The 22,173-nt window shown below is 34.5% G+C and overlaps 2 protein-coding genes across 2 annotated transcripts; both read left to right on the forward strand.

Moving 5' to 3' along the window:
- Window positions 1-1,863: 1,863 nt before the first annotated feature.
- Window positions 1,864-13,029, forward strand: LOC11430495 (DDT domain-containing protein PTM). The gene is made up of 11 exons (XM_039833600.1): window positions 1,864-2,812; window positions 2,912-2,953; window positions 3,092-3,990; window positions 4,165-4,860; window positions 5,093-6,308; window positions 9,221-9,503; window positions 9,903-10,027; window positions 10,114-10,568; window positions 10,662-10,690; window positions 10,979-11,530; window positions 11,621-13,029. Exons 3-11 carry the CDS (start codon window positions 3,191-3,193, stop codon window positions 12,463-12,465), a joined length of 5,001 nt encoding a protein of 1,666 aa, XP_039689534.1. The 5' UTR covers window positions 1,864-2,812; window positions 2,912-2,953; window positions 3,092-3,190; the 3' UTR covers window positions 12,466-13,029.
- A 5,373-nt stretch (window positions 13,030-18,402) lies between these two features.
- On the forward strand, window positions 18,403-19,482 carry LOC11419724 (putative F-box protein At3g21120). The gene has a single exon (XM_003606248.2). It carries the CDS (start codon window positions 18,403-18,405, stop codon window positions 19,480-19,482), a length of 1,080 nt encoding a protein of 359 aa, XP_003606296.2.
- Window positions 19,483-22,173: the final 2,691 nt, after the last annotated feature.

The raw sequence follows: 22,173 nt of genomic DNA on the forward strand, positions 1-22,173 counted from the left end.
TAGGAGTCTTCTCTATATATTACTCCCTCTCCTTTCTTTATCAATTCCCTAAATTTGTGCTACCTTGCCTTAACTTTGTAAGTTTCATCTTTTTCATATACCTACACAAAGAAGTCAAATTGGTTAGCTATTTGAAATACTTCAAAGGGAAAAAAATGATTGGTTAGATCTTTATTATATTATAGTTGGTCTTCGTTTGGAGTTTATGAAATTGTTTGGTTGGCAATTTGATTGGTTTAGGACTCCATAGCTTCATTCCATTTTGACATCTGAGGTAATTATTCTTTCAAATTTTAATTTTTGAAGCAATTTAAACTTTTCAATAATCCTTTTCTTGAGAATCCGTGTTTAATACTGGATACATCTCCACACAATAGCCAAAATTGTAATCTTCTTGAAATGAAAGAGACTGAATATAAAAAATTTAAATTAGAGTTTTAGTGAAGAGGTGGAGTGTGTGTGTGTGGGGGGGGGGGGGGGGGGGGAGGGGGCATGTCATTGTACACGCCCGAAAAATTTCCAATCGTGGTGGGTTTTAGGTAACATACCTGAATTAGTGGAGTAAAGAGTGAGGGGGATAAGTTTTGTGGTGTGAATGACATCATTAGGCGGACTTCAAAGTATTCTAAGATTAAACTTACAACCATTAGACCAAACAACTTGGTTAGAGGTGGGAAATCTAGCTAATTCTTTTGTGTACCCATTAACCACCAAATACAGAATCACAAAAATAGACCGAGTCATCGTATCGAGGAAGCTCCAATCGTTACACATGTAATAAACACATCATACTTATTATCATATCAAAACATAAATGATAATAAGTTTTTTGTATTTATTACAAGTGCAACGATCTGTTTTTGTGATTCTGTATTAGGTGGTTAATGAGTACACAAAAGGACCCGAATGGAAAGGATTTTATGATCAGGTTTTTAGTAGTGACTATTATTTGTTGTCTGTAAGTAGGAAGTTAATGATTCTGCAAATTCTTTGTGATGATGTTTTGGAATCTGAGGAGCTAAAATCTAAAATGAACACGCGAAAGGAATCAGAGGTCAGGATGGATGATGATGCAGAAGAATCTCCGATCGTACACGCCCGAAAAATCCCCAATCTTGGTGGGTTTGAGTTAAAATACCAGAGTTAGTGGAGTAAAGAGTGGGGGGAGGAGTTTGGTAGTGTGAATAGCATCATTAGACGGACTTCAAAGTCTTATAAGATTAAACTTACAACCATTAGACCAAACAACTTGGTTAGAGGTGAGGAATTTAGCTATTCTTTTGTGTACCCACTAACCACCAAATACAGAATCACAAAAGCATACCATGTCATTGTATCGAGGAAGCTCCAATCATTGCACCTGTAATAAACACATCCGATTTATTATGATATCAAAACATACATGATACTAGTACTGCACAGAATAACAAAAGCATAAAGCATGTAGATTTTACTTGTACACATAATCCTACAACTACAAAGGTAAACTAGAAGCACAAAATTTTTGCAAATTAAAAAGTAGGTATAAACATATAAGTACCTAAGACATTGTGATGCAAGCTCAAACCCCTCAGACGACAGACTTTCAAGATGACGCCTCAACACCCGCATCAGAGAAATATGTATTGCATCAAACAAAGTTCTGGCCCTTGATAATTCAGGGCACCAACAAATTCATCCAAAGTAAATGGATGAAGAAACAATCGGGTGTTGAACGATCTCAAAAACCCATATACAGATAGGAGATGTGAAACACTCGGCTCAGGCACACCGATAGTTTCGGACGATGGCGACAAATGCAACGACGGAGGCAAATGCATTGTCTCAACATTAGAAACAGAGCCACTCGACAAATCCACATCATTTTCGTTGTCTTGATCATTGTCATTTTCACCATTCAATTCACTCGAATTAGTCACGTATACAACATATTCATCCTTTCCAGATTTCACCGATCCCTGTCACCCCACATTTGCAACCATAACACCAATATGCAACACTATCTTCTCCAACTTATTCCTCCTCTTCACCAAACTACCATCAAAATCATCGTCACTGACAAGTATCGAACGAATTTCACGACTCTCTTAATCCTCAAAATCCCCATCTTCGTAATTAACCCTATATAACCACTGTCGTAATACACAACTTTCTATAGAAAAACACCTAAGATCAAAGATGATGACTAACGGTGAAAGTTTATCTACAAACACTCCTACACTAAAGTCAATATAATACTGAAGGTGGACATACAATTCATAACGATCATACCATGATAGGCCACAATACGATGCTCTCATACAATTTGACGGATGTGGTATCAGGCTTAACCCAACTGAAAAATCCGATCCAAAACAAACATAAACCCAAAATAACCCAATCCACCTAATATTGTTTTTACAATAATCCCGTTAAACTAACTATACACAAACCATTTCTCAATAGAACAACATTCCCCTCTAAATTTTCAAATATTTAAATTCCATTGCCGCATTCTTTTAAATGGTGAAGGGATTAACTCAGTCCGTGTGACGTGCGCAACTCGAACGCACAGCGAGTCAAAAAAACAAAGAAACTCGTCATCACAACATCAAACAAATAAAAAAATAAAAAATATTAACACTAGAAATTTCCGAGTATAAATACACCACAATGAATATTAGAACTCGTTCATCACTGAGTCGCGTCAGAAGAAACTATCGTTCTCTCTGCATTTTCTGCTACTAGGGTTTTCTCTTCGATTTTCGGCGATTTGATTTTCCTTCAACGGAAAATTCTTCGTCTTCAATGGTGTTCATCGAACACTAATCAGGTACTTTTTTCTCGATTTCAGTTTTTGTTTCAATTTTTTTATTTGTTTTTTTAGTTCAATTTTATCGATTTGTGTTTGATTTGATTTTCCTTGAAGCAGAATATTCATCTTCTTCAATGGTGGTGTTCTTTCACTAATCAGGTACGTTTTTCTCTCAATTCATTTTTTGTTTTAGTTTTTTTGAGTTCAGTTTTATCGATTTGTGTTTAATTTGATGTTGATTTTGGATTTGTACTGGAATTGGTGATTTAGATTTGGTTTTTGTTGAATTTTTTGCAGGATCTGAGTAAACCCTAAAATTTTAAGGTGGGAATTAGAAGTTTGTGAGGGGAATTTAGAGGGTTTGTGTGTGTTTTTGTTGGATTTTAGGGTTGGTATATGGAGAAGGGTGGTGGGAAACCGAGAGGTCGTCCGAGGAAACGACGAAAGGAGGAGGAAGAGAAGGAGGGGAAATTGGTTAATGAAGCTAAGAGGCAAGTAGTTGAGACGAAACCGATTCCGTTGGTTGGGAGGTATGTGCTGAAAGAGTTTCCTAGAAATGGTGTTTTTCTAGGTAAAGTTGTGTATTACGAAAGTGGTTTATACAGGGTTAATTATGAAGACGGTGATTTTGAAGATTTAGAGAGTGTTGAAATTCGTCCGATACTTGTCAGGGACGATAGTTTTGATGGTAGTTTAGTTAAGAGAAGAAATAAGTTGGATAAATTAGTGTTGCAGAATAGTGCTAAGGTTGCAAATAAGTCTGATAAGGGTTCATTGAAATCTCAAAAAGATGAACATGAACCTGCTGCTGTTGGTGCAACTGATCCGTGTGAATCAAAGGGTGAAAATGATGAGGATGAAGACGACGAAGATGATGTGGATTTGTCGAGTGGCTCTGTTTCTAATGTTGAGACAGTGCCTTTGCCTCCGCCATTGCATTTGCCGCCATCGTCCGGAACTATCGGTGTGCCTGAGCCGAGTGTCTCACACCTCCTATCTGTATATGGGTTTTTGAGATCATTCAGCACCCGATTGTTTCTTCATCCATTTACTTTGGACGAATTTGTTGGTGCCCTGAATTATCGAGGACCAAACACTTTGTTTGACGCAATTCACATTTCTCTGATGCGGGTGTTGAGGCGTCATCTTGAAAGCCTGTCGTCTGAGGGGTTTGAGCTTGCATCACAATGTCTTAGGTACTTATATGTTTATACCTACTTTTTAAGTTGCAAAATTTTTGTGCTTCTAGTTTACCCTTGTAGGATTATGTATACAAGTAAAATCTGCATGCTTTATGCTTTTGTTATTCTTTGTAGTACTAGTATCATGTATGCTTTGAAATAATAATAAGTCTGATGTGTTTATTACAGGTGCAACGATTGGAGCTTGCTCGATACGTTGACTTGGTCTGGCTTTGTGATTCTCTATTTGGTGGTTAACGGGTACACAAAAGGACCTGAATGGAAAGGTTTTTATGATGAGGTTTTTAGCAGTGAGTATTATTTGTTGCCTGTAAGTAGGAAGTTAATGATTCTGCAAATTCTTTGTGATGATGTTTTGGAATCTGAGGAGCTAAAAACTGAAATGAACACGCGAAAGGAATCAGAGGTCGGGATGGATGATGATGCAGAAGATATCCTTCCTGCAGAAACTGGCCCCAGAAAAGTCTATCCAAGATATACCAGGACCTCTTTTTGTGAGGATAAAGAAGCTGTGAAGTTGGTTTCAGCATCAAATGCTGGGAACCAACCTGGTAACTCTGTTTCAAATTGCAGAGATACAGAAAGCACTGGGGATGGAGATGTTGATAGAAATGGAGATGAATGTCGCCTCTGCGGTATGGACGGAACCCTTATTTGTTGTGACGGGTGTCCCTCTGCTTATCATTCAAGGTGTATTGGTGTGATGAAAATGTTTATACCAGAAGGGCCATGGTATTGTCCAGAGTGCAAAATTGATATGGCTGGGCCTACAATTGCAAAGGGAACCTCACTTAGAGGGGCTGAAGTATTTGGGAAGGATTTGTATGGGCAGCTCTTCATGGGTACATGCGACCACTTACTTGTGTATGTTCAACATCTTTCTGGTGTTACATTTTCCCTTTCATTTGCTATGCTAGGATCAGTACTGGTGCTGTTTTTGTAGTTAATGAAACTTGAAGTTCAATTCCATGTTCTTACCTTTGAATTGCATTCGATCTCAATCTTTAATATTTTTATAGACTATCATTCTCATCATTTGAGTACTTAAACTTTTTAAGTTTAATCCTTTTTAATTTTTGTACATGGATTGTTGCAGGCTTAACTTTGAGAACAATGAAGTTTGTCTTAGATATTACAATCAGAAGGACATCCCTAAAGTTGTCCAAGTGCTTTATGAATCCATGCTGCATAGGCCAATGTACCATGATATTTGCATGGCAGTTTTACAATATTGGAATATTTCAGAAAACTTCTTACCTCTTTGTGCTTCAATTGAAACAAATTTAAAGGATGAGACAAAATCATCTGCCCTTTTATGTCCTCCTTCAAGTGAAGACAACCATACACCTGTTAGTTTGGTCAAGGTAGAGAACTCTCCAACCACTGCGAGTTTGATTCCCAATGATAATATGGTGCCTTCTCTTGATGCTTTGCAAGTTATTCCCCAAAGTCTTGCTTTTAATAGCAGTGGCATTGATAGAAGTGAAAAGGGCCTTACTGTAAATAAGAAGCTTTCTGAGGAAATTAAGACGGAGGCAATAATTTCAGCTGGTTCTGTTGGTCATCCATCCGACATGAACTTTCAGAATTCTGTCAATATGTCAACTGCAGTAGATGCTGCTAAGTACTCTGTGGCAAACAGTCAATCAAGTAATTGTGGCCATGCAAATGATATGGAGTTGCCTTCAAATTTTTCTTTGCAAAACAAAGAAAACACCCAAGTAGGTTTTGGAAAGTGTGAACGCACTGCAAGTGATGATTTTTGTTACATGGGTTTCTCCTTTAAACCCATGTCTTACATAAATTACTATATGCATGGTGAATTTTCTGCATCAGCAGCTGCCAAATTTGCATCTGATTCTTCAGAGGAGTCTAAGCCAGAGGGTCATGCGTCAGACAGCCAGAAGAAAACATTATCTGCATACACTTATTTGCAAGCAAAATCATTCTCCCAAGTAGCTTCACGTTTCTTTTGGCCCAGTTCTGAAAAGAAGCTTGTGGATGTTCCAAGAGAGAGGTGTGGTTGGTGTCTTTCCTGTAAAGCCAATGTTGTTAGCAAGAGAGGGTGCATGTTAAATCAGTCTCTTATAATTGCCACAAAAAGTGCTATGAAAACCCTTGCTATATTACCTCCTTTAAGGAATGGAGAGGGAATTCTTCCTAGTACCATTGCAACTTACATTTTATATATGGAGAGATGTTTGCATGGTTTAGTCGTTGGGCCCTTCGTAAATGCAAGCTATAGAGAGAACTGGCGTGAGCAAGTTAAACAAGCCACAACATTTAGTGCTATCAAGCCACTTCTACTTAAAGTGAGTAAATGTTTTGTTTTACTTTTTTTATTTTTAAAGTTTTATGATATATCTTAGTTTTTTATTTTTATTTTTATAAATATTATATTCTTTGTTGGTAGCCTTTAGTCAGTTTTGCATTTGTTTGTTTGAACTTTTCAAGTTTCCCATTTAAAATATGCTACCTGCTATATAATCCTTACAAAAGTAGCTCCCCAAGCATTTGGGTGAGATAAGTTGTTAGAGAGGCCAGATTCCTTCTGTGCAGATATTGCTATCATGCCTTTCATTTTTTGGTGCCTTGGTGAACTCCAAGGCATATTGGTTGTTTTTGTTGACTGAAAAAATCTAATGGATGAAACTAAAGTTTGCTATTGCTTATAGCTATACTTTACTGCTCGCATTGTTTCATCAGGTTCCTATATCGACATAGAAACAAATTTTCATAATAGCATGTTGATATTGTGTGTGATGTGAGGCATAGTCAAGTTTTCAAAGCTTATTCGAAGAAGGGAAATGTTTTTGGATCCTAGTTCTTGAGATTATATTTTCTGTCTCTTGATGTATTGGCAAAGAAAGTAAAGAAACAGAAAAAGATGAACAAGAGTTGAGCAATCAACTATAGACTAAAACTCTGATGTTGAAGCTGTAGATGCTGAGTCAGAAGATGCTGAATGACATATTTCATATGAAAGATAATGAATTGATGTCATTTTGGACCTAAATCTGTTTTTCTTTAGTTTGCTTTTCTGTTGTTTGAATTAATGGTATTTTACAGCTCATTATCTCCTTTTGTTATGAAATCTAGAGTTGGCACAAGGGACTAAACCTCTAGCAATTTAAGGATGACTTTCACCTCTAATTATCTCCTGTTTTAATTGACTTTCCATGGGTAGATCTTGTATAACTTTCTGTCCATGTTTATTTTCATGTAATTCTGTTGTTGCATTATACGGTTCAGTCTTTTAGATATTAAAATAGGAAAGTTATAGAATACGAAAAATCAAATTTATGACTTGTTAATAAAATCTTATTATAAACTTAAGATATATAAATAAAATATTGACACAAGGACTAGACACAACAGAGAAGAGCGCACTGTCTTTAAACATGACAAGGGACCATAAAACAAAGAAGAATGGAGGAGAGGGCGCTAAACACTGTTGGAAACACATTTTAGGAGGGAGTGGATATGAAAAAAGCAATGTTGAGTGGTTCTCCATTGGTGATTATGACTCGGGTTATTTGGAATATTTGTTTTTGATCGATTTTGTCCCTTTAAAAACATGTAAAACACCCTGACAGGCCTTGTAGAAAAGTGGTGCATGACATCACTCTATTAGTCAACAGCGGATAGTGGAACGGAGCAACCTGATCCCCAAAATAGAGAGGGTAGGGGCATGGTTATTGAGCTTTAGAGAAACAATACAAGAAATTTGTGCCATACACATAAAAGTTCAAAAATAGAAGAATACACAATTTAAGACACTCATTAATATTGAAATTTCCGTTACCGATATTCAATCCTAGTATAAAGAAATTTGTGCCATACACATAAAAGTTCAAAAATAGAAGAATACACAATTTAAGACACTCATAATTAATATTGAAATTTCCGCTACCGATATTCAATCCTAGTATAAAGAAAACAAGCTATAGATGATATTACCAAAAAGCCCAAAAACTACAAGAACAACTTAAGTTGAAGGCGTATTCGGGTTTCCCCAGAGTTTTACTATTGCATGTAGCTGCTATAACATCTAGTTGGATAATATTTGGCCACTACAACCGCTACTAAAAAAATGCAATGTAACGAGATTTCGTGTAGCACCTAAATGCCACTGTGCTACGCAACACAACTATAGCTTCTGCTACGGCCTATTTCATGACGGCACCACAACATAATGTGAATCGTTCATTTTAGGGCAAGTATCTACTCATAAGATTCTGCAAATTTAATTGAGAATACTGATTGCGATTCGTTTCCAAAGGAGACGTGCACAACGATATGCATCAATTGAGTTTAATTTTGTTTCAAATTGAAATACAAATCACATGTATCTTAGAATATTGATAACCACATACTAAATACTTAGAATTGATATTTACTTGATCTAGGCTGTTGTCATGGATGTGTTACTCAAGACAATGCATTAACCCTTGTCCTTAATTATATTGTTATTACACTTTTATTTATAGTAAATAAGGAAACAAATCATGAAATATAAGAAGAAATGGAAACCAATACTAAGAGATAATCGAAGATGCTCAATTACTGTAACGTCACATTGTAACACCAATTAATGGAAGTGTAGAACTTCCTTATCAAAGTGTTCAAGGGTGGGTTTTGATACAGTTGATATGATGTGTTAGCATGTTGTCAAGTAGAGGCTATAGTGGTGCTATAGCTATAGCGTATCAGATTTTATTGAAACTGCTAAACTGACACTATCCTAGTTTCGTGTGAAGGCAATAGTGGGTGCTATTCCAGTTTCACTTTATTATTTTTAATATTTTATGAAGGTTTTATTTGTATTCAGCAGGCCTTTTTCTATATATACCTGATTGATAATTTATTGATTTCAACTGTTATGTGGCTTCCTCTGTTTGTCTGCAACACTATCCACTATTGCACATAGCGGATATTTGTCCTTCCTCTACTTTTGAATTCTGCTATTTGAAACACTGTGTTACTCTTAGTGCCATTTGCCACCTCTGAGGTTTTGTGTTAACTTGGTTACTTTATATTGTTTAGAAGTTGATCTAACTTTATGATAAAATTGCTTTAGGGTTTTTGTAGGTGTAATTTAATCCTTGTCCAATGGATATATTATTATGCATGTTTGAAAATATGATATTTCTGGCTTGTTCTATGTCAGCTACCTTGGTGGTTCATTTTTCAATAGCTAATAACTTTTCATTTTCATTTTCAGCTTGAGGAGAACATTCGAATCGTTGCTTTTTGTGGGGACTGGGTTAAGCTGACGGATGATCACTTAGTTGAATTTTCCAATATCAAAAGTGCCACATCTACTCAAGGAACAACTCAGAAACGTGCCCCAAGTGGGAGGCGTTCTAAAAAGAGGTCATCTAGTGATGAAGCTACAGATGATGGTTCCAAGGAAAGTATGTGGTGGCGTGGTGGAAGGTTTTCAAGACTTATATCTCAGAATATAACTGTGCCCAAATCCATGGTCCGAAAAGCAGCTCGCCAAGGTATTTCATTTTCAACCACATTATATACCAGAGCAAGTGCGTAATTGAGCTTTACTAAAAATAACTTTTTGAGGTTGTAAACTGGACTGTATAATCAGCTTGGCTTCATTTAAATTATGAATTACTTTTTTTCTAGTTTCAACAAACCAAATAATTGCAATTTTATAATTATTATCAGAATGTGATGTTATGCATAGGTTTTCACTATCTCTTGGTATTTAGTGTTATTCTAGACTCATTATACATAATTAAGGTTCTAAGCAAGTTGAGCTGAGCCTATACTGCCTGTCGAATAGTTCAATATATGTCGCCCCCTGCATATCACTATACAAGTATTTGCCAAGTTTTCTTTCTGGCGGTAAATATTTTGTCTTATGCTTTATTTATTGTGGGTAATAGGTGGTTCGAGGAAAATTTCTGGTATTTTCTATGCTGATGACTCTGAAATTCCCAAAAGAAGTAGACAGCTTGTCTGGAGAGTTGCAGTTGAAATGAGTAGGAATGCCTCACAGCTGGCACTCCAGGTACTCTATAGTTATTTGTTTTATATCTTAAGCTTATTGGATACTGCAAGCTCTGTGACTTGATAGTATTTGGTTGTTTGCATCAGGTCAGATATCTAGATTTTTATCTTAGATGGAGTGATCTGATTCGTCCAGAGCAGAACACACAGGACGGGAAAGGCCAAGAGACCGAAGCTTCTGCTTTCCGAAATGCAAATATTTGTGACAAAAAACTTGTACAGGGAAAAATTTGTTACGGGATAATTTTTGGGAGCCAAAAGCATCTTCCTATTCGGGTGATGAAAAGTGCTGTTGAAACAGAGCAAGGGCCGGAAGGAAGAGAAAAGTATTGGTTTTTTGAAAATCGCATTCCTTTATATTTGGTAAAAGAGTATGAAGAAGGTAATGAAAAGGCTCCATGTGAAGAGCACTATAGTGGTACATATCAGTTGCACAGAAGGCAGTTGAAATGTTCCTGCAATGACATATTCTTTTACCTCATTTGCAAGAGAGACAACTTGGCATACTCGTGTTCTTCATGTCAGATGGGCATTTCAATTCGGTAATTACTCTTAACTTGGTACTCTTTCATTCATATGTTATTCCTTACACTTGTTTTCACCAAGACAATAATCTTTATCTAACATGATTTCAGGTATGCTCACAAGTGCAATGCATGTCAAGGTATGTACCTCACGTGTATATCATGCTCTGCTAGCATACTAAGTTAATCCTTAAGTTCAAATCTCATGTAGTTTCTGAAATGATAACTGTATTCTAGAATACAGTTACATGCATACACACACTTCGACAAATTGCAACACTTGTATTGATGTTTAAAATTTAAAAATCCAATACAAAAAGGATGTGAAAGAATGTGGTTATATATATTTTATTCTGTACTTTTGCTTTTATATCATTCTAGTTCATGACTGTATCTTGTTTTAATATTTTGTTCAATATGGGCATTAGGTTATTGTCACAAGGACTGTTCCATAAGTTCAGTCTCTAGACTCTCTACAAAAGGGGGAGTTGAATGCTTGACAACATGCAAACAATGTCACCATGCCAAGTTACTTGCTCCAAACATAACTAGTGATGAATCTCCAACAAGTCCCTTAATCTTACAAGGACAGGAAAACAGCTCTGGGACTAGTTTTAAGGGAGCAAGGCCAAAGACCAGTCATTCTGATATGAAACAAGTTAACTCCAAGTCAGTTTCGAAAGGATCAAAGCGTAAATGTCAGGATCAAACTTTGACTTCTGCCAGGAAAAAGAATGGTCATCCTGAGACAAAACTAGCCGAGTCTGATTCCACTTCGGCATCAATCAACCGTCGCAACAATAATTGTTCTTGGGGTGTTATTTGGAAAAAGAAAATGAACGAAGATAACTTTAATTTTGTGATCAAAAACATACTTTTCAAGGGAGCGTCAGACATACCTGATTCGGGACCTACTTGTCACTTGTGTGGAAAGGCATATAGGTCAGATCTAATGTATATTTGCTGCGAAGCATGCCAAAGTAAGTTTTTCTGTAGTAAATAATAAATGATTGATAAAAAATTTAAGTGCTCACACTCATCTGATTTTTGTATTTGGCTTTCTTTCACAGATTGGTTTCATGCTGAAGCTGTTGAACTTGAAGAGTCCCAAATTTCGGCCATGCTGGGTTTTAAATGTTGCAAGTGTCGCAGGATAAAATCACCTGTGTGTCCTTACTCTGATTCAAAACCTAAGTCAGAAGTTAAGAAACCACGCAAAAGGGCTGTAAAGAAAGAACATTCTGGAGCCAATTCTGATTCTGGAACATTTAATGATATGAGGGAGTGTGAACCTGCTACTCCTGTCTATCCTGTGGGAAATGATCATTTAACTTACTCTCTTGAAAATTTTGAGCTGATCACAGAGCCTAATAAATTAGATTCGGATGTCGAGTGGAACACTGTTTCTGTGCCAGGGCCTCGGAAATTACAAGTGAGAAGGCATGTTAAGCATGAAGGGGATGACGATGGTTCTGTTGCAGGAATTCCTTTACAAGCTGAATTTCCAACATACAGTGAAGCAAGTTATCTGTCCAATCCAGCAGATTCAACATTACCTTTAGAATACGACCCTGCTGCTTTTGACAGCAATCTGATGATTGATTTTGAAGACAATAACAATACCATCTTCGATACAAATGAACTTCTGCGCTCAGATGATGACGGCCAGATTGGTGGAGTTGATTTGTCCGGGGAATTGTTGGAATATGATTTTGACAATTTTGACACCGCTAATCTTGAAGAATTTGGAGATGGTAGTTTTAGTTGTTGTGTATGTCTTCAAGGTGAACCAGGCCCTGATCTTTTTTGTGAGACTTGCGGGACTTTGATGCACAGCCATTGTTTGCCAACTTGGCATGAACCAGTTTCTGATCCGGAACATTGGAGGTGTCTGACTTGCCGGGAGTGGCAATAACTTATCAGTGTGTCATGCTGTGGAGCTTTTGTGCTGCTGAATTTTGGAAGTTGTTTTAAAATAGGTGGCGAGTTCTCGAGAAGAATGTTGTATGGATAATTGTTGGAGCTGTGTCAATGAATGAACCATGGATTGGTTGCAGATCTCTCACCAAGGGCGAGTAGCTGTAGAACTTGGGGAAAATTTATTTTGCACACTTTGAGACATTAGTTGGCTCCTCCCCTGTTCACATTAATATGTTGCTTCCTGGGTGCCTACTAGACTCAATATTGTCAAACACAAATTATAAGGTATAGTTTTCAGTCGTCGTTGGTTTTGGTTGATACTATCGGATCATGGTTTATCAGCTGATTTTATTCTCTTGTCCGCACATAGGATTGTTTTTCCTATTTTACAATCCCCAAATTCTGACCATAGAGATAAGCAGGTTTTTCCAAGTATGGTGTTTATCTCAAACAATAATTATTTTGTATAGATTATATTACTCATTTTTTGAGTTCGGGCAAAATGAATAAACTGCACTCAATTGAGAAAGGAAATTCTATACTGCATTCAATTCACTCACTGTGAAGCTGTTTTAGGATCACAATGCAATTCTCAAGTAATTAGTAATCGTTGATATAATTGCCTGTTATTAACTTGTCATACTACATCGAGTGTGTGACGCTTGTTGCATTGATGTCCTTCTTCAACATTATTGAATGCTCTTGGGGTATAGTTCGCACCCGGACAAGACTTAAATGATTTATAAACTCTTTATATTGTCAATTGGAAAGTTTTTTAATGAGTAATTCAGTGATTGGAAGTTGAATTAGATTTTTTTTTTTAAAGAAAAATCTTTTTTTTTTGCCAAAGAAGACAAATCGAGTTTTATTTGTCAAATTCTGCTTTTAACTTTCGTACGAGAAAAAATATTTTTGGTGTTTGTAGATGGTTGTTAGTATTAGGGGTGTCAATCTCAGGATTGTAGACACTAGAATGATGCTTTTGCAAACTAATTTAGCTTGAATTTTTTTTGTATTAAATTATTTTGTTTGAGTTCAAATTTGATTTTGAATCAATCTGATTAATTCAAATAGTTTGTTTGCATTATTAAGCCACTGCTAAGAAGGTCATTTGTTGATGTGCTTGGTCTTGGTTGAGATTTGGATTGTACTGCCAGCCTTTTGAATAAAATACCGGTTGAAAGAGAAGATTTTGAACCAAATGGAGTTGAGTTTCGCTGTACCAACATTTTTCATACAAATCGTTTATGTTCTAAAGGTATCTAAACATAAATTACTTTACGTTCAATTCACTCAACCCAAAATCAATTCTAATCTACATAATAACATTCTTCGTGCAACTATAGTTACATGAAATGATAGCACCATGAAGGCCAAATACCTTCATGGATCCTTTAAGTTTAACGTTTGTTTCAGATAGGTCCTTTAAGTTTCTAAAATTTCATATAGGTCCTTTAAGTTTCGAGTTTGTTTCAGATAGGTCCTTTAAGTTTCTAAGGTTTCAGATAGGTCCTTTAAGTTTCTAAGGTTTCAGATGGGTCCTTTAAATTTCGAGTTTGTTTCAGATAGGTCATTTCTATCAAATCAACTTTAAGTTAACTTAGAAAGGAATTAAAACAAACAAATAAAATATTTGTTAAAACATCAAAATCCATCTCTTTGTTAAAAAAAAAAAACAATATCAACAATTCATTTTGTTATTTAGATCCATCTCTTTGTTATTGTTTTTTTCAAACCAAGATCTAAAAAAAAAAAATCTAAAAACAATATCAAATTAAAAGATATTAAGATTATGTTTTTTATAAGAGGGGGAGAAAATATGCATCAAAAGATGAAAGTAATTTTGTATCAAAATATAGTTGTATCAAATTAAATTAATTTTTTTTTCTTCAAATAAGTGATTGTTATTATGACAAATAAACACAAAATTGATTATACTTTTTTTAATAAAATCTCTAAATTATAGAATGTCAAAATCATTTTTATAATCTCTAAAAAATGAGTCATATTTTACATTTACTAAAAATAATTTTATGAAATCTAGTTGCTTGGGCTTCAGTGGCAAGGAGCTCCTTTCAAAGACGTATCTGGGGAATACTGGTTCGATTTCCAGGGGGAACAACACTTGGCCAGTGCGCATGCCTCTACGCATGAGCCAGATTAATCGTCCATCATTGATGGGTCGGAAACCAGTTCGAAAGCCAAAAAAAATATATATATTAATTTTATGATGTTCATGTATTTTTATCTAACAATGGGTCTATTTCATGCAATAGAACTACATCCCTATACATTTTATTTTGTAGGTATTTCAATGAAAAGTGACAATTGTTTTTGCACATGTTCACTCTCATATTATTAACATTATGTTTTATTTTTTAGAAAATTTATTTTTCTATCTGGCGTAAACATCTTAACAAATAATCCACATCTACTTTAATTTTATGGTGTGTGTTCACATGGGAAAGGTTAATCCTTTCCCACCATGGGAAAGGTAGATTCAATGATTAGATTAAGTGAACATATTCTTAACATGCTCTCTCAACACTAGATTTTTCTTCGCACTATCTTCCAACAATTTAAAAATTCTGAAAATTAATTTTTAAAAATTAAAAAAATATAAAAAAAATCAGATAATTTTCTTTTAAATTCTGTAATTCATTTATTGAATGTTAGAATTTTTTTTTTCGAAAAAAAAATTATTTCAATAAAAATAAAATTTTGGAAACTAAGATAAGTTTTTATTTTTCTAAAAAGAATATATTTTTTAATTTCATAATAAAATAAGATATTCTGAAAAATAAAATAAAAATCCTAAAAAAAAATATTTTGAAATTAAAGTTTTTTTTTATTTTCTAAGAAAATAAAATTCTGGAAAATAAGGTTTTTGAAATAAAATTCTGAACAAATTTTTTTTTCATTTTTTCAAAAAAAAAAAAAATTCTAACATTCAATAAATGAATTACAGAATTTTAAAAAAAAAATTTGAACTTTTTTTATATTTTTTTAATTTTGAAAATTAATTTTCAGAATTTTTAAATTGTTGGAATATAGTGTGAAGAAAAATCTAGTGTTGAGAGAGCATGTTAAGAATATGTTCTTCACTTAATCTAATCATTGAATCCAACTTTTCCATGGTGGAAAAGGATTAAGCTTTCCCATGTGAAATGCCACCTAATTTTATAGTCCAAATATTTTATTTGTTTGTTTTTATTCCTTTCTAAGTTAATTTTAACATAATTCATTTCGTTAACCTCCTATATTGTCATGAAAAAACTTCCTATATTCTATATATATATATATAGGGCATATCAAGTGAGATGATTTTTTAAATGAGAGGACTCATTAATAGCCATTAAATCAAATTGAACGGATCAGATTAAAAGCTTCATATAAAATTGATTGCACATGATTATTTTCCCTTCTCCTTCCTCCTTCTCCGGTTTTCACCTTTCTTCTCTCTCTTGCTCCATCACAACAACAATGGACTTTATATCCTTTGTTTCTTCAACTTCATAACAACAACAACGGAATTTTAATCAAATCTGCACCACAATTCGAAGCCCATTCATAGTTTGGTTTTCTCAACTAAAGACCCGTTTTTATCTTCTTCCATTCCAGATCCGGCAGCCATGAATTTTTCAATCAAGTTGAAACTCATTTACAGTTTTGGTTATCTTAGTTAAAGACCCCTCTTTCTTCGACCTTGAATTTTGTAGGATAGATTTTCTAGCTAAATTTTTATAGGTAGTTAACCAACAATTATGGTTCGTAGAGCAAAGAAAAAATAAAAAGAGAAGTGGATTTGATTGCTTTTGCAAAGACTTATCTTCAACAAATTTAATAGTAACAAAGAAAACTGCATTCATGAAATAAATAAAAAAATCTGACTGTTTTTCCTCTTCATCACCGATGTTGGGTTTTGCTGGAAGAAGAAGCGTTGGACTTGAAACAATCGTTGGACTTGAAAAAACCTCGAAACAAACATCTATGAGATACATGTGTTGTTTTAGTGACCAATATAATCTCAACCGTTTATCTCAATCTAATGGTTAATAATTAACCCCCTCACCCTCTCATATTAAATAATCCTCTCTCTCACTATATATATTATGTGTGTGGGTACGGATTCCTACGTGTTTGGATATTTAAAAAATGTTTATTATATTTTATATGTGTTCATAATTTTATTAAATCCAGTTAATTTTATCCGCTTATGCATCTATTTATTTACAGGTACTTAAGATATGTTTTTTTATTTTATTTGTGTGTACCTATTAAAATATCCATCCTGTACTGGTCAGTGGTCAATTTCATTTGAGGATACCATGCATACCAAATATTGTCCGTCCTTAATTATATGTCTAACCCGGGCAACGCCGGATAAATATATTAGTACTTTAATTAAATTTTCATTGGAAAACTACTTCCATCATTATATGATTTATATCCCTCTAAATTAAAAAATGAGTAAGTAAAGGGTTAATTAAGTTTTTGGTCCCTATAAATATCTGCAGTTTTGTTTATAGTTCCTATAAAAAAAATATGAAAAAAATAAAAATGAAAAAAGCGAGTCGATCGCTAGAACTCCTACTACTGTTCTAAAAAATCTATAAAAAAAAAAAATAGAGTTACTCTTCAAGTAAATTTCATTTTGAATCGAAACTCAAATTCAATGCAGATTTATATTTATTTATTTTTTTTCGAAAAATACGACAATCCTATTGAGGATGTTGCGTTGTAAGAAAAAAGATAATAGGTGAAGAAGAATAATTTTTTTGAGCGTGGTTGTTTATTTATTTTGATAACTTTATCATATGAATTCTATTTTATCATACAAATCTCTTTTATTCTACCACCTTCCCGAAGTTGAGTCTTCCGGGAATTTTTATTAGTTTATGATCTCCTTAATTATATGTCTAATCCGGGCAATGCCGGGTAAATATATTAGTACTTTAATTAAATTTTCATTGGAAAACTACTTCCATCATTATATGATTTATATCCCTCTAAATTAAAAAATAAGTAAATAAAGGGTTAATTAAGTTTTTGGTCCCTATAAATATCTGCAGTTTTGTTTTTAGTCCCTATAAAAATAAATCACACTTTTTAGTCCATACAAAATTTTCCGTTAATGTTTTTAGTCCCTGTTAAATTAAAATTTGTTTAATTATGCTTAAAATTTTAAATTTTTTAATGATTTTTTACATACTTGTTTAAAACATTATAAAAGGTTCCACCACAATAAATTAGCTCAAAATTTTATTTTTAAGTCCAAATTATCGTTAGTTTTATCTTAAAATTTTGGCGTTTTAAAAAAATTATATTTAATTTATGTTAAAAAATTCTAATTTTTTATAAAAGAGATTATTATAATGTTCTTAACATGTCTGTTAAAAATCATTTAAAAATATAAAAGTTTAAGTATAATTAAACAAATTTCAATTTAACAAGGACCAACACATACTTTTAGTCCTTGTAAAATTAAAATTTGCTTAATTGTGCTTAAACTTTTAAATTTGTAACATATATTTTTCACATACTTACTTAGAATATTATACAAAGTTCCTCCGAAAAAAGTAACTTAAAATTTTATTATTAGGTCCAAATTTTCATTAATATAATCTTGAAAATTTGACTTTTAGAAAAATTCATATTTAATTCATTACATGTTAAAAAACTAAAAAAATTTACAAAAGAATGTCTTACGATGTTATGAACATGCACAGAAAATTTTGTAGGGAGAAAAAACAAAACTGAAGATATTTATAGGGAACAAAAACTTAATTAACACATAAATAAATTAATAAACAAAAAAATCAGTGAAGGCAAACATGACAGGTAGGTAGCAAGTTAGTTTCATATTTTCCCTCACGATCTCGGAAGTTGTTACGAGAGGTTTGCACTCTTCCAACGACATTTGATTGTTGAGATGGCTGAAGCTGTAATGGAAGAAAAGGTTACGAATCATATTCCTTATGATATTTCATTCTCTATTCTGTCAAAACTTCCTTTAAAATCTTTGAAACGATTTGAATGCGTATGCAATGCATGGTCTCTTTTATTTGAAGACTCTCATTTCATGAATGAGTTTCGCACTAACTGCATATCTAAGTCTCACTCTTACTACAATGATACATCTCTCATCTTATATCAGTTTATCGAGACTCATTATTCTATTCGTTACTCTTTCTATTTACTTTCTGGTGAGAGGTTTGAGAATCGAGTCAAATTAGACTTACCAAATCCATTTCAAGAGGAAAACCCTTTCTTTGATTTTATTGATTGTGATATTATTGCCGGAACTCTTTGCCTTAAAAAACAAAAAACACTTGTATTGTGGAACCCAGCTACCCATGAATCTAAGGTCATTCCTCCTAGTCCGGCTGAGTCGATACCACCTTATCGAGAGGCTTCGACTTTATTTCATGGATTTGGTTATGACCATATTCAAGATGACATTAAGATTATTAGGTATGTGCATTTTTGTCGAATAAATGGTGGAGGTCTTCAACTTCTCAATGTGCGACGGGAAGATGTGCCATGGAATGAAATATCCTATGAACCTTTATGGGAGATTTATAGCGTAAGATGTAACTCTTGGAGAAAACTTGATTTCAATATGCCTAATTGCTGGAGTGGTAGTTCAAATGAGCGATTGTACTTGAATGGAATATGTCATTGGTGGCATGTGACTGAAGATCAGGATGGACATTTTTTGGTGTCATTTGACTTTAGCAATGAGATGTTTTTTACAACAGAGATACCCTTAGACATACCTTTAGACATAGGTACCAATTTGAGTTTTAGATTAACAAAGAGACATTTGGTGGTATTGAATGGATCCATTGCTTCGATCTCATGGTATTTAGATACAACTACTTTTCACATATCAATTTTAAGTGAACTCGGCGTGAAGGAATCGTGGACCAAACTCTTTGTTGTTGGACCATTGCTCTACATTGAGCGTCTTATTGGAGTGGGGATGAACGGTGATATTTTCCTAATATAAAAAGATGGTCAGCTAGTCTGTTTTGATTTACATACCCAGGAGACTGAAAAACTTGGGTGTTATGGGAGGCGTTTTTATATTGCAATTTACAAGAAAAGCCTTGTTTCGATTGGAGGAATAAATCAGTAATTGGTTTTTCATGTTTTTACCTTCGAAATTTATGATCGTGTTTAGTAGGATTTTACATTTGTTTATCACCCTGATCATAAATATTATCAATGACATGAAAAATAAAGAATGTATTTGATAATGATGAATAATGCTGTATTATTATCAATTTTATAGTAGTATTATCAAGTAGCTTCAAATTCGGGAAGGTCTTTCCATTGAATGAGGACCTCAGCAACACCATCCATCAGTAGTGTTGCGTACAGCAGGGACAACTTGTAATTCCATGTCTTCAGAGAGCATTGGCGGAAGTGGTTGTGGATTTGTTGAGGGAGAAATAGCTTTCTTCAGTAAAGATGCATGGAAAACTGGGTGTATTTTGCTTTCTGGAGGTACAGCGAATTCAAAAGCAACTTAACCTATTTGCTTGATAATCTGATAAGGACCATAGAAACGGTGATTCAGTTTCTCATTTCTTTTCTTTGCAAGAGACTTCAATCTGTAAGGTTGTAGTTTCAAGTAAACCCAATCTCCATTAGTGAAATTAACTGATCTCCTTGACTTATCAGCATATGCTTTCATCTGCTCCAGAGCTTTCACCAGATTTTGCTTCAAGTCATGGAGAATTTGATCTCTTTCGTCGGTTAGAACATTAACTTCTTCTACCAAAGATGGAATAGTGGTGCCTTTGAGTAGGAGTGGTGGATCTCGACCATAAAGGGTTTTGAAAGGAGTCTGCTTCAGAGAACTATTATAGTTGGTGTTAAACCAGAAGTCAGCCCATCCTAACCACTTACGCCACTGTTTCGGTTTTGTTCCTGTAAGGCACCTAAGATAGGTTTCTAAGCACCGGTTGGCCACTTCAGTTTGTCCATCAGTTTGGGGATGATATGCAGAACTGAATTTAAGTTTAGTACCTGCCGTTCTGAATAATTCAGACCAAAAGTGACTGAGAAATATCTTGTCTCTGTCTGATACAATGGTTGAAGGAAAACCATGCAACTTGATCACCTCTTTGATGAAACTTTCCGCAACATCCTTGGCTGTGAATGGATGACTTAGAGGAATGAAATGAGCATATTTTGTTAAACGATCCACGACCACCAGAATTACATTTTTTTCCATGTGCTTTGGGTAACCCTTCTATGAAATCCATTGAAATATCAGTCCATACTTGAGTCGGAATGGGTAAAGGTTGCAGCAGCCCCGTAGGAGACAGAGTCTGATATTTATTAAGTTGGCAAGTTTCACAAGTGGCCACAATTTGTTGAATATCTTTTCTCATCCCTTCCCAATATATAATGGCATAAATTCTTTTGTAAGTTCTAAAGAATCTTGAATGCCCCCCAACAGCCGAACTATGATAGTCTTTCAACAGATTTGGAATTCTTGAAGATCCTTTAGGTAACACCAACCTATCTATAAAGAAAAGTTTCCTATCCTTAAAGGTATAACCTGGATGTGCACTTGCATCTAGCATCAGATTTTGGATTATCCTTTGCAATTTAGGATCATTTTGAATTTCTTTTTCCCAATCTTCTAACTCCTCAAATTGCACTCTAGAAAACGCTGCATAAGTCATTCTCCTTGATAAAGCATCAGCAACGCTGTTATCCTGCCCAGGTTTGTAGCGGATTTCAAAATCCAGTCCCATTAATCAATTTGGATGTCCACTTAAATTGCTCTTCATTCAGAAGTCTTTGATCAACAAGGAGTTTTAGGCTCTTCTGATCAGTGAGGATGATGAAATGTCTTCCCAAAAGATAATGCCTCCACTTTTGTACCGCAGTCACAATAGCCATCAATTCTCTTTCATACACTAATTTGGATTGTGCTCTGTCTGACAAGTTCTGACTATGGAAAGCCACTGGTCTTCCCTCTTGTAGTAAAACAGCCCCTAAACCTTTATTGGATGCATCTGTCTCTATAGTGAAAACCTTAGAAAAATCAGGGACTGTTAGTATAGGTAATTCAGCCATGAACTTCTTCAATTTTTCAAAAGATGATTGAGCCTCTTGGTTCCAATGAAAACCATCTTTTTTTAACAATTGAGTCAAAGGTCTTGCAATCTTGCTATAATCTTTAACAAACCGCCTGTAATAGCCGGTGAGTCCCAAAAATCCTCGCAGAGCCTTAATTTAACATATCATCTACTAGCTTTTCAATTTCATTCTTTTGATAATGGGGATACCTGTAAGGTCTGAGATTTGGAATGTTGGCACCCTCTTTCAATACTATGGCATGATCATGTCTTCTATAGGGAGGTAGTCCTTGTGGTTCTTTGAAAACTTCTGCATAACTTGTCAGAATCTTCTCCAGCCACTCGGGACGAACCTCTTGTTGTTTCTCCTCTTGCAAATTTTGATATTCTAACAAGTAACCTTGCCCTTCATCTTGTATGGCCTTCGCGATGGATTTTAGAGAAGCCGGGGCTCTCTGTAACTCTGCCTCCCCTTTTAGAATGTGGGTGGTATCTACTGCACATATGTATCTTGATGATTAAATCTTTGAAATTGGCTCTAATTTCCCCAAGACCAGATAACCACTCCATGCCTAACACCATATCCACTCCTCCTAATTCAA

The sequence above is a fragment of the Medicago truncatula genome, chromosome 4 (assembly GCF_003473485.1).
Source record: "Medicago truncatula cultivar Jemalong A17 chromosome 4, MtrunA17r5.0-ANR, whole genome shotgun sequence".
In the NCBI taxonomy this organism is placed as follows: domain Eukaryota; kingdom Viridiplantae; phylum Streptophyta; class Magnoliopsida; order Fabales; family Fabaceae; genus Medicago; species Medicago truncatula.